At 50.3% G+C, this 13,613-nt stretch overlaps 1 protein-coding gene across 2 annotated transcripts in view; it reads right to left on the bottom strand.

Annotated features, from left to right (window-relative positions):
* LOC119776554 (disks large homolog 4-like) overlaps positions 1 to 13,607 on the bottom strand; it is a 42,086-nt gene extending 28,479 nt beyond the window's left edge. For both annotated transcript variants that reach the window (XM_038275016.1, XM_038275025.1), the window contains exons 1-2: positions 12,997 to 13,607; positions 3,055 to 3,180 (exon numbers count right to left, since the gene is read on the bottom strand). In XM_038275016.1, coding sequence (XP_038130944.1) covers positions 3,055 to 3,180; positions 12,997 to 13,080 — 210 coding nt within the window. In that variant the 5' untranslated portion in view covers positions 13,081 to 13,607. The remainder of the gene's footprint in view (positions 1 to 3,054; positions 3,181 to 12,996) is intronic.
* Positions 13,608 to 13,613: the final 6 nt, after the last annotated feature.

Here is a 13,613-nt window from a genome sequence, read left to right as displayed (position 1 = left end):
TCTTTAAAGTGTCCTAAAGAATGAATACAACCATCTTAGTTCTGAGATAATAAAGTAAAAAATCTTGGTGTTGTTTTTGATCAGGACCTGTCATTTAAATCCCAGATCAAAGAGGTTTCTAGAATTTCCTTCTTTCATCTGAGGAATATTGCAGAAATGAGCAATCTCCTGTCCAGGGGTGATGCTGAGAAACTAGTCCATGCATTTGTTACTTCAAGGCTGGACTATTGTAATTCTTTACTATCAGGAAGTCCACAAACTGTAGTTAAAAGCCTTCAGCTGATCCAAAATGCTGCAGCCAGAGTTCTGATGAAAATGAAAAAGAGAGATCATATCTCTCCTATCCTGGCTTCTCTTCATTGGCTTCCTGTTAAATCCAGAATAGAATTTAAAATCCTCCTTCTCACATATAAAGCCTTAAATGGCCAAGCTCCATCTGATATCAGAGATCTGATTGTTCCTTATGTTCCTAACAGAGCACTTCGCTCTCAATCTGCAGGTTTACTAGTGGTTCCTAGAATTTCTAAAAGTAGAATGGGAGGCAGATCTTTTAGTTAGAGTGGTTATCCTGATCTATCTCTATCCCACCGAGCAAAAACTGGTAGAACGACATCGAAGGCGATGATATTTATGACCAAGAACCTGCATTTGATTAAACAATGAAAGGTGTAAAGCAGTAATTTGTAGATCATTGAAAATAAATAAAAAAATAAACTGAATTTAAAGAAACTGAAAACTGGGTTTGAAATGTCTTTTCTACATCTTTCAGTAGACCATAGTTGGACAAAATCAGACAGACCAAACACAGCCCAATGTTTAACATCTATCTCTGGACTAAATTTAGTCTATGATGGACTGACCAGATGTAGCCTAAAAACCACCATCTAAATACCATCTGGTGTTTGGGGGGTAGTTATGCTGCTATAGGCTTAGACTGCTGGAGGACATGATGAGAGTCAAGAACACTGAGTTAAAGGTGCTGTAGGATATGTTGGAAAAACCGTTCCTGCAAGCTATTTTTTGAACATACACAACCATGCCTCTCCCTTCAGACCACCCCTCAGAACCACGCCTTAAAAACACATGAACTCGCATGCTGTCTCATGCAGCGCTGATGCAGCGATGCAGAGCGCTACGATCACTCCTCTGAAACAGTTTATTAACATATAAAATTAACTTCAAATGTAGAAACCTGCCAGCAGAATGTGTTCACTTTTATTATCCTGCTGCCTACAGTTTGGATTACGGACAGGAAAACGCCTTCCAGCCGGTCGCCTCCGCCGCGGCAAACCGCGGGGACGCCACTGGGCCATAGGCTGCTGTTGAATGGGATTCCCAGTGACAGCGCAGCGCCGGTATGTGGGGGTCTGAGCGGCTCCCACAGAGAAATAATCTTTGAAGGCAGGATGGTAATCTGGATGAACTGACTGCACAGACCATGTTTTCAGGAGGACTTTCTCACTTCAACATAGATGAAAAACTACTTTCTACCCGCTGATCACAGCTAATATAGCCGCCATTGTTCCAGGCAGAGAAAGGATAGAGTAGCTCCGCCCACCACGCATCAGACCCACTTTACCACTGCGCAGCTAGAGAAGCAAAGATGCTTTAGCTGCGCGTCAGAACTAAGGTTGTACAAGCATCAGGAAGGAAGCAGCGCGTTTTAGTTTCCCCTTTGCTTTAGGTGTGACTCGGATGACCAGATGTCCTCTTTTTCCTGGACATGTCCTACTTTTCATACCTAAAAAATGTCCGGTGGAATTTCAAAATTGTCCAAGATTTTGGTCGACTAGAGTGCAACAGAACTGAGCCATGAGGATGGAGGCCCCAAACCCAACACCGGTGACGGTAGCCTGGACACCAGCAGTAAGGCAGGCGGGGGGAAGCATGGGGCCGCCGTGTCCAGGCTACCGTCACCGGGCTGGGTTCAGGCGCTCCGTCCCCCGCCGCCGGGCGCTCCCAGATCAGCCAGTCAACAGCCCAAATCTGATCACCATAGGTGTGAACGTAGCATAACAGTGGCTAGCTTCTAGCAATGGCATCCTAACCATTGGGGGGTCGATGCGTTCGTGTGTCAGGGTACGCGCACAGGGGGAGGGACAAGCAGACGACCATGATTGACGTGTCAGGAACCAATCGTGTACAACGGACCGGTTTTTTTTATTGGTTGGGGTTATTCATTGATTTCTCACTGTAGCGGGGGCCATTTATTTCAGTTTCACTTCCAGACCTTCTATCTCACTGCTCGCTAAGCGGCTGTGGGGAGACCTTTAAGCCACATGGTAAAAACTGAGTCAAAAAAGATCTGCTGCACCTTTAAAGACACCTTCACAGCTGGATCCCTGTAGGGGTGGAACCCCTCACCACAACAGGATGGACACCCTAGAGGACCTCACAGAATGTCCTAGAGAGTCTTTTAAATAATAAAAGGGAAAACACTTTGGACCTCCATGATTCTGATCTGGGGTAGATCTTAACAGATCTGTGAACAACCTGAACAACATCTCTTCTAACCTCCTGCTCAGCAGAACATCTGCTGTTCTCTGGTTAAACGGACCGATTCTTCCACTGACGTTATTCTGACATCCTGTCAATGGAAACCAGAACCTGTCCACATTTCTTGAAGAAAATCCATGAAAAGATGGTGCAGAAGCATAAAAATCAGAAGTTTTCCATTTTCCCTTTAGGAATGACTGGACCAGACTTTTTCATTTTCTCTTCAGTATTTCCTTCACATTCTTTGTTCTACAGAACCTGGTTCTGCTGGGCAGAGAACCGGCCACAGATGTAGAGATTCAGACCCATTCTGGGTTAGGCGTTTCTTTGTTTTGATTTGCTTCAGATTGTTTGCTGCTTCTGTTTGGTCCCTAATTATCTGACTGTGTCTGCAGGGCATCAGGCAGATGGAGGCTCATTAGAAACCAACATGCAGCGGTTCAGGCTGCCGCTGCCTCCTGCTGGTCACACAGAGAACTGCACCCTGATCCGTCCGGCCTTCACTCTAGAACCAGAACTTCAGCTCAAACAGAGGAACTCTGGGGGGTTGGTACCTACGGTGAGTGCTGCTGGGTGTGTGTATCCGTCCAGGTGTGCGTGGCTCAGCTCAGCGCTGCGTCCAATGGTCATGTGACCAGGGCTGGGGTCCACAGGTGGAGTCTCATCGTCTTGGTAACGGTACTTCTGCAGAGACAGAGGTCAGTCCAGCTGTTAGAGGCAGGTCTGGTTCTGTTCTGGATCAGAGCTGAATGGTGTTCTGATGGTAAAACAATCACTAAGATCTTACAGAACCAAATGTTCTATACAGAACCTGGAACCAGATCCAGAACCTGGTGCCCTGTACAGAACCTACAGTCATCAACGGGAAGTCTGGTTCTTTATACCTGCAGAACTAGTTAAAACCATAACTATGTTGTAACTAGTTTTCACTCTGACTCATCTGATTGGTCGTCCGTCAACCAGTCCCTTAGTTTCAGCACTAAGACATCAAGTCACATCAGAACCAGCAGAGGTTCCAGATCTCTGGTCTCAGTCTGCCTCAAACACTTTGAACACAGGTTCCTATCTAGCAGGACTGGTTCTAACCTCCAGGTTCTGATCTGTAACCAGAATCCATCAGAATCTTTCTCACAGAGTCCAGTTCCAGCTGGTCTCAGAACCAGCAGCAGGTCTCATCTGGTCCAGTATGTGGTCCTGGTCTGGACCACAGACAGGAAGTTCAGTTCTCTCTACATCCTTTATTAGTATTTAAGTAGCTAAGAATGCTAACTGTTAGCAGCCATCATTGCTAACCGTTAGCAGCCATCATTGCTATCTGTTAGCAGCTATTATTGCTAACTGTTAGCAGCTGTCATTGCCACCTGTTAGCAGGTATCATTGCTAGCTGTTAGGAGCTATTAATGCTAACTGTTAGCAACTATCATTGCTAACTGTTAGAAGCTATTATTGCTAACTGTTAGAAGCTATCATTGCTAACTGTTAGCAGCTATTATTGCTAACTGTTAGCACCTATCATTGCTAACTGTCAGAAGCTGTGATTGCTACCTGTTAGCAGCTATTATTGCTAACTGTTAACAGCTGTCATTGCCACCTGTTAGCTGCTATCATTGCTAGCTGTTAGGAGCTATCATTGCTAGCTGTTAGGAGTTGGCATTGCTACCTGTTAGCAGCTATAATTTGCTAACCATTAGCAGCTGTCATTGCTAACTGTTGGTAGCTATCATTGCTAACTGTTTGCAGGTGGCATTGCTATCTGTTAGCAGCTATAATTTGCTAACCATTAGCAGCTGTTATTGCTAACTGTTAGTAGCTATCATTGCTAACCATTAGCAGTTATCATTGCTAACTGTTAGCAGCTATAATTTGCTAACCATTAGCAGCTGTTATTGCTAACTGTTAGTAGCTATCATTGCTAACCATTAGCAGTTATCATTGCTAACTGTTAGCAGCTATAATTTGCTAACCATTAGCAGCTGTTATTGCTAACTGTTAGTAGCTATCATTGCTAACCATTAGCAGTTATCATTGCTAACTGTTAGCAGCTATCTATTCTATCCGAGTACAGCAAGCGATGCTATCCATGTAATTTAAATCAAAGATCCATTTTCCGGACCAGTTAGAAGATGCTAGCAGCTAAACAGCTGCAGCAGCTTCACATCACGCTGTTGGAGCTAAACTAAAGGACCATTCCTAAGTTTTTAGGTAATGATTGTCTGTGGTTTGGTTCTGATCCAACCTGGACAAAACGGGACTGGAGCGAGACTCTGATCAACCCAGTTTAATATTTACATCAGAAAACAAAAACTCGGTTAGATAAAAGTTAACTAGATCTAATGCCATAAAAATTAAGCTCTGGTCTCATCTCAGTCAGCTGGACCCAGAGTCTCCATTAGGGTCGAGGCAACCAGTCTAATTAGCCCTCATTCCTCCCACCTGCCTCCCATCCTTCTGACCAGCTGGCAGTGCCAGATTGTCTGACAGCCTACGGTCAGTAACCGTCCAGCGTTCCCTCTCTGCCTGATTGGCTCATCCTCACCCTGTTTAAAGAGAGGAGAAAGTAGACAAGAGAAATGAAAGAAAAAAACTACAGGAAACGAGCTGAGATTAGCGAGGTGGTTACCATGGTTACAGGAACCCCCCCATCCCAGGCTGAGAGGCTTGGTTGCCTGGTAACTGACAGAGGAGGCGGAGCCAGAGCCGATTCATAAAGACAGAGAGATGCTGACATCATTAACCTATTATTGCACACCAAACCTGACCAGGTTCTGACCAGGTTCTGACCCGGTTCTGACTCGGTTCTGACCAGGTTCTGACCAGGTTCTGATTTCACCGTTTGGATTGAACAGAGCTGGCCTAAGATCAGAACCAGAAGAATTAAGGAGACCAGAGTTCTAGTCTAAGCTGAGACCATCAGAAGGATCATGGAGGTTCTGATCCGGTTCTCCTCCTGCATCAGTCAGTCCTGGATCACAGATGTGTGGCCTGAGCTGACAGGAGAGGTTCTGACTGGGTTCATGTGGGTTGGGGTTCTGTAACTCAGTCAGGATCTGATTCCGGGAGTTAACAATAACATTGAAGAGGTTCTGTGGATTTACAGATCCAGACCGGTCCAAACGAAGCTCCAGGTTGTCCCTTTTATTGAAGGTAAACAGCTTTAGCTCCAGACACACCGTAGAATGGACCAGAACCATAAACTAACCAGGGTCCAGTTAGAGCTGAAAACCAGAACCAGGAACTTTGCAAGGAGAGAGCCTCAGTGGAGGGAGGGACAGGAAGACTGATGGGGACCATGGCACAAGTGGACATAAATGAGGACAGTACCAGGGGACAAGAGGACAGGCTCGGACCAGAGCACCAGGGGGCAAGAGGACAGTCACAGACCACAGTACCGGGGGACAAGAGGACAGTCTTAGACCACAGTACCAGGGGACAAGAGGACAGGCTCGGACCACAGTACCAGGGGACATGAGAACAGACTCGGACCACAGTACCAGGGGACAAGAGGACAAGCTTGGACCTCAGCACCAGGGGACATGAGAACAGACTCGGACCACAGTACCAGGGGACAAGAGGACAGGCTCGGACCAGAGCACCAGGGGACATGAGAACAGACTCGGACCACAGTACCAGGGGACAAGAGGACAAGCTTGGACCTCAGCACCAGGGGACATGAGAACAGACTCGGACCACAGTACCAGGGGACAAGAGGACAAGCTTGGACCTCAGCACAAGGGGACATGAGAACAGACTCGGACCACAGTACCAGGGGACAAGAGGACAAGCTTGGACCTCAGTACCAGGGGACAAGATGACAGTATCTGTGGAGTTGAGGATAGGCATGGACAACAGCGCCAGGGGACAAGAGGATAGGCCTAGACTGCAGTACCAGGGGACATGAGAACAGGTATGGACCACAGCACCAGGGGACATGAGAACAGACTCGGACCACAGCACCAGGGGACATGAGAACAGACTCGGACCACAGTACCAGGGGACAAGAGAACAGACTCGGACCACAGCACCAGGGGACATGAGAACAGACTCGGACCACAGCACAAGGGGACAACAGGATAAGCCCAGGCCGCAGTACTAGGGGACATGAGAAGAGGCAAGGACCACAGTACCAGGGGACATGAGAACAGACTCGGACCACAGTACCAGGGGACATGAGAACAGACTCGGACCACAGCACCAGGGGACATGAGAACAGACTCGGACCACAGTACCAGGGGACATGAGAACAGACTCGGACCACAGCACAAGGGGACAACAGGATAAGCCCAGGCCGCAGTACTAGGGGATATGAGAAGAGGCAAGGACCACAGTACCAGGGGACATGAGAACAGACTCGGACCACAGTACCAGGGGACATGAGAACAGACTCGGACCACAGCACCAGGGGACATGAGAACAGACTCGGACCACAGTACCAGGGGACATGAGAACAGACTCGGACCACAGTACCAGGGGACATGAGAACAGACTCGGACCACAGCACCAGGGGACATGAGAACAGACTCGGACCACAGTACCAGGGGACATGAGAACATGTATGGACCACAGCACCAGGGGACATGAGAACAGACTCGGACCACAGTACCAGGGGACATGAGAACATGTATGGACCACAGCACCAGGGGACATGAGAACAGACTTGGACCACAGTACCAGGGGACATGAGAACAGACTCGGACCACAGCACCAGGGGACATGAGAACAGACTCGGACCACAGCACCAGGGGACATGAGAACAGACTCGGACCACAGCACCAGGGGACATGAGAACAGACTTGGACCACAGTACTAGGGGACATAAGAACAGACTTGGACCACAGTACCAGGGGACAACAGGATAAGCCCAGACCACAGTACTAGGGGACATGAGAACAGACTTGGACCACAGTACCAGGGGACATGAGAACAGACTCGGACCACAGTACCAGGGGACAACAGGATAAGCCCAGACCACAGTACTAGGGGACATGAGAACAGACTTGGACCACAGTACCAGGGGACATGAGAACAGACTTGGACCACAGTACCAGGGGACATGAGAACAGACTTGGACCACAGTACCAGGGGACATGAGAACAGACTTGGACCACAGTACCAGGGGACATGAGAACAGACTTGGACCACAGTACCAGGGGACATGAGAACAGACACGGACCACAGTACCAGGGGACATGAGAACAGACTAGGACCACAGTACCAGGGGACATGAGAACAGACACGGACCACAGTACCAGGGGACATGAGAACAGACTAGGACCGCAGTACCAGGGGACATGAGAACAGACACGGACCACAGTACCAGGGGACATGAGAACAGACACGGACCACAGTACCAGGGGACATGAGAACAGACTCGGACCACAGCACCAGGGGACATGAGAACAGACTCGGACCACAGCACCAGGGGACATGAGAACAGACTCGGACCACAGTACCAGGGGACAAGAGAACAGACTCGGACCACAGCACCAGGGGACATGAGAACAGACTCGGACCACAGCACCAGGGGACAACAGGATAAGCCCAGACCGCAGTACTAGGGGACATGAGAACAGACTTGGACCACAGTACCAGGGGACATGAGAACAGACTTGGACCACAGTACCAGGGGACATGAGAACAGGTATGGACCACAGTACCAGGGGACAACAGGATAAGCCCAGACCACAGTACTAGGGGACATGAGAACAGACTCGGACCACAGTACCAGGGACATGAGAACAGACTCGGACCACAGCACCAGGGGACAACAGGATAAGCCCAGACCACAGTACTAGGGGACATGAGAACAGACTCGGACCACAGTACCAGGGACATGAGAACAGACTCGGACCACAGTACCAGAGGACATGAGAACAGACTCGGACCACAGTACCAGGGGACATGAGAACAGGCATGGACCACAGTACCAGGGGACATGAGAACAGACTCGGACCACAGCACCAGGGAACATGAGAACAGACTTGGACCACAGTACCAGGGGACATGAGAACAGACTCGGACCACAGTACCAGGGACATGAGAACAGACTCGGACCACAGTACCAGGGGACATGAGAACAGACTCGGACCACAGCACCAGGGGACAACAGGATAAGCCCAGACCACAGTACTAGGGGACATGAGAACAGACTCGGACCACAGTACCAGGGACATGAGAACAGACTTGGACCACAGTACTAGGGGACATAAGAACAGACTTGGACCACAGTACCAGGGGACATGAGAACAGACTCGGACCACAGTACCAGGGGACATGAGAACAGACTCGGACCACAGCACCAGGGGACATGAGAACAGACTCGGACCACAGCACCAGGGGACATGAGAACAGACTCGGACCACAGCACCAGGGGACATGAGAACAGACTCGGACCACAGCACCAGGGGACATGAGAACAGACTCGGACCACAGTACCAGGGGACATGAGAACAGACTCGGACCACAGCACCAGGGGACATGAGAACAGACTCGGACCGCAGCACCAGGGGACATGAGAACAGACTCGGACCACAGTACCAGGGGACATGAGAACAGACTCAGACCGCAGCACCAGGGGACATGAGAACAGACTCGGACCACAGTACCAGAGGACAGAGAACAGACTCAGACCACAGTACCAGGGGACATGAGAACAGACTCGGACCACAGCACCAGGGGACATGAGAACAGACTCGGACCACAGCACCAGGGGACATGAGAACAGGTATGGACCACAGCACCAGGGGACATGAGAACAGACTCGGACCACAGCACCAGGGGACATGAGAACAGACTCGGACCACAGCACCAGGGGACATGAGAACAGACTCGGACCACAGTACCAGGGGACATGAGAACAGGTATGGACCACAGTACCAGGGGACATGAGAACAGACTCGGACCACAGCACCAGGGGACATGAGAACAGACTTGGACCACAGTACCAGGGGACATGAGAACAGGTATGGACCACAGTACCAGGGGACATGAGAACAGGCAAGGACCACAGTACCAGGGGACATGAGAACAGACTCGGACCACAGCACCAGGGGACATGAGAACAGACTTGGACCACAGTACCAGGGGACATGAGAACAGACTTGGACCACAGTACCAGGGGACATAAGAACAGACTCGGACCACAGTACCAGGGGACATGAGAACAGACTCGGACCACAGCACCAGGGGACATGAGAACAGACTTGGACCACAGTACCAGGGGACATGAGAACAGACTTGGACCACAGCACCAGGGGACAACAGGATAAGCCCAGACCACAGTACTAGGGGACATGAGAACAGGCATGGACCACAGTACCAGGGGACATGAGAACAGACTCGGACCACAGTACCAGAGGACAGAGAACAGACTCAGACCACAGTACCAGGGGACATGAGAACAGACTCGGACCACAGCACCAGGGGACATGAGAACAGACTCGGACCACAGCACCAGGGGACATGAGAACAGGTATGGACCACAGCACCAGGGGACATGAGAACAGACTCGGACCACAGCACCAGGGGACATGAGAACAGACTCGGACCACAGCACCAGGGGACATGAGAACAGACTCGGACCACAGTACCAGGGGACATGAGAACAGGTATGGACCACAGTACCAGGGGACATGAGAACAGACTCGGACCACAGCACCAGGGGACATGAGAACAGACTTGGACCACAGTACCAGGGGACATGAGAACAGGTATGGACCACAGTACCAGGGGACATGAGAACAGGCAAGGACCACAGTACCAGGGGACATGAGAACAGACTCGGACCACAGCACCAGGGGACATGAGAACAGACTTGGACCACAGTACCAGGGGACATGAGAACAGGCAAGGACCACAGTACCAGGGGACATGAGAACAGGCAAGGACCACAGTACCAGGGGACATGAGAACAGACTCGGACCACAGCACCAGGGAACATGAGAACAGACTTGGACCACAGTACCAGGGGACAACAGGATAAGCCCAGACCACAGTACTAGGGGACATGAGAACAGGCATGGACCACAGTACCAGGGGACATGAGAACAGACTCGGACCACAGCACCAGGGAACATGAGAACAGACTTGGACCACAGTACCAGGGGACAACAGGATAAGCCCAGACCACAGTACTAGGGGACATGAGAACAGACTCGGACCACAGTACCAGGGACATGAGAACAGACTCGGACCACAGTACCAGAGGACATGAGAACAGACTCGGACCACAGCACCAGGGGACATGAGAACAGACTTGGATCCCAGTACCAGGGGACAAGAGGATAATCCCAGACCGCAGTACTAGGGGACATGAGAACAGACTCGGACCACAGTACCAGAGGACATGAGAACAGACTTGGATCCCAGTACCAGGGGACAAGAGGATAATCCCAGACCGCAGTACTAGGGGACATGAGAACAGACTCGGACCACAGTACCAGGGGACATGAGAACAGACTTGGACCACAGCACCAGGGGACAACAGGATAAGCCCAGACCGCAGTACTAGGGGACATGAGAACAGACTTGGACCACAGTACCAGGGGACATGAGAACAGACTTGGACCACAGTACCAGGGGACATGAGAACAGACTTGGACCACAGTACCAGGGGACATGAGAACAGACTCGGACCACAGCACCAGGGGACATGAGAACAGACTCGGACCACAGTACCAGAGGACATGAGAACAGACTCGGACCACAGTACCAGGGGACATGAGAACAGACTCGGACCACAGTACCAGGGGACATGAGAACAGACTCGGACCACAGTACCAGGGGACATGAGAACAGACTTGGACCACAGTACCAGGGGACATGAGAACAGACTCGGACCACAGCACCAGGGGACATGAGAACAGACTCGGACCACAGCACCAGGGGACATGAGAACAGACTCGGACCACAGCACCAGGGGACATGAGAACAGACTCGGACCACAGCACCAGGGACATGAGAACAGACTCGGACCACAGCACCAGGGACATGAGAACAGACTCGGACCACAGTGCCAGGGGACAGGCCTGGACCATGTTACAAGAAGAAAGAGAGTACAGGCATGGACAACGGTACCATGGGATCAGAGGATAGACGTTGGCCTTGGCACCGAGGACACGAGGACAGACGTGGACTGTACATGCTCAGTCAATTGAAGGACTTCTTGTCTGGTAGACGTTCTTCCAGAGATGTTTTCTGACTCACTCCATGGATTTAAGAAGGACGGAATGATCCACTGATTAATGATCAGAACCGAATATTCAGACCAACTGTCCACAGAGAAGATCAGCAGCAGGTTCTAATGAGGACATCTGGACAGGAGCTGTCCACAGTGCTGAACTCTCAGCTCAGCTTTGCTTTGATTCTAATAACCAAACATTTCAATCAATTATTTTCTCTCATTATTAAACCATATCATGTTTATTATTCATTCATAAACTGAGTTCCTATAAGCAGCAGATGTTTGGGTCCTTTCAGAAGGATTGATAAATAAAACGATTCTGAAGATGAAGATCAGCTGAGATTAAAGATCCGATCAGATCCATTAAATGGGACAGACAGAACCAGCCGGTACCGTTAACAGGAGGAACAGAGCAGCCAGAGTCAGTAGATTCTGCTGCCTGAACCGGATCGACACCAAGGTTCTGGAGCACCATCCTGCTCCAGCTGAACCTCCGTGGTCCAGACAGAAGAAAGATACCATCAGCCCAGAACTGGAGCTCTCTGAACAGAAACTGGTCCACAGAACCACTCGGGTTTATCAGAACACCTTCTATTGATCCAAACCTGGGATTCCCTCTAAGCCATCAGAACATCTCAGCCGTCTGCTCCAACCAGAACCAGACCTGTTGCAGAACCCTGCAGAATCATCCACATGTTGCTGCAACATCTGGCTGCTGCCCTGCTAACTGCTAACCTGAGCTAACATGCTACTGTGGCTACACCAACACAAACACACATGAAGGCAGCAGAAGGTGGGATGTCACAAACAAACACACATGTGAAAAAATGGACCTTGTCTCTTTATGAGGACCGGAACACGCGTGTGTTCTCCGTGTTCTGATGCGGCGCTCAGCTCCTACCTTGGTGGTGACAATGCAGAGGCAGTCCATATCCCCCCCCACCCCACACACACTCACACACTCTCACACACACACATCTCCACACACACACTCACTCCCTCACACACTCATGCTCTCTCTCTCTCTGTGAGTAAATGCTCGCTCGCCCCTTCTGTCCCTCCGTCTGTCGGCTGAGAGGAGGAGGAGGAGGAGGGAGTGATGAAGAGGAGAACCTCTGTGTTAGTATGGGGGGGGGACCTCATTGAGCCGAGGTGGAAGAAGGACGAGAGATATCCGTCCACAATAGGAGAGAGAGAGGAGAAGGTGGGGGCTGGGCTCCTGTTGCCACGGTGATATGCAGCTGTTGCACCGGGGATGCTGCTGCAGCTGTTGCTAAGTAACAGAGTCAGGTGTTGTCATGCAAATGACTGTTTGTTCTTACCTGACCAGGTGTGTTTGGGCTGCAAGACGTCTGGTTCTCACAAACAGTCAGCTCGTAAAACTCCTGGATGTCTGAAACAATCATAGCAGGATTGGACCAATCAGAGGGAAGTCTGAAACACACACAGCAGGATTGGACCAATCAGAGGGAAGTCTGAAACACACACAGCAGGATTGGACCAATCAGAGGGAAGTCTGAAACACACACAGCAGGATTGGACCAATCAGAGGGAAGTCTGAAACACACACAGCAGGATTGGACCAATCAGAGGGAAGTCTGAAACACACACAGCAGGATTGGACCAATCAGAGGGAAGTCTGAAACACACACAGCAGGATTGGACCAATCAGAGGGAAGTCTGAAACACACACAGCAGGATTGGACCAATCAGAGGGAAGTCTGAAACACACACAGCAGGATTGGACCAATCAGAGGGAAGTCTGAAACACACACAGCAGGATTGGACCAATCAGAGGGAAGTCTGAAACACACACAGCAGGATTGGACCAATCAGAGGGAAGTCTGAAACACACACAGCAGGATTGGACCAATCAGAGGGAAGTCTGAAACACACACAGCAGGATTGGACCAATCAGAGGGAAGTCTGAAACACACAC

This window comes from Cyprinodon tularosa, unplaced genomic scaffold, assembly GCF_016077235.1.
Source record: "Cyprinodon tularosa strain WSP-4 unplaced genomic scaffold, ASM1607723v1 ctg1209, whole genome shotgun sequence".
Taxonomy (NCBI): domain Eukaryota; kingdom Metazoa; phylum Chordata; class Actinopteri; order Cyprinodontiformes; family Cyprinodontidae; genus Cyprinodon; species Cyprinodon tularosa.
Note: the sequence above shows the minus strand (reverse complement) of the source record. Positions and strands in the feature narration are given on the sequence as shown.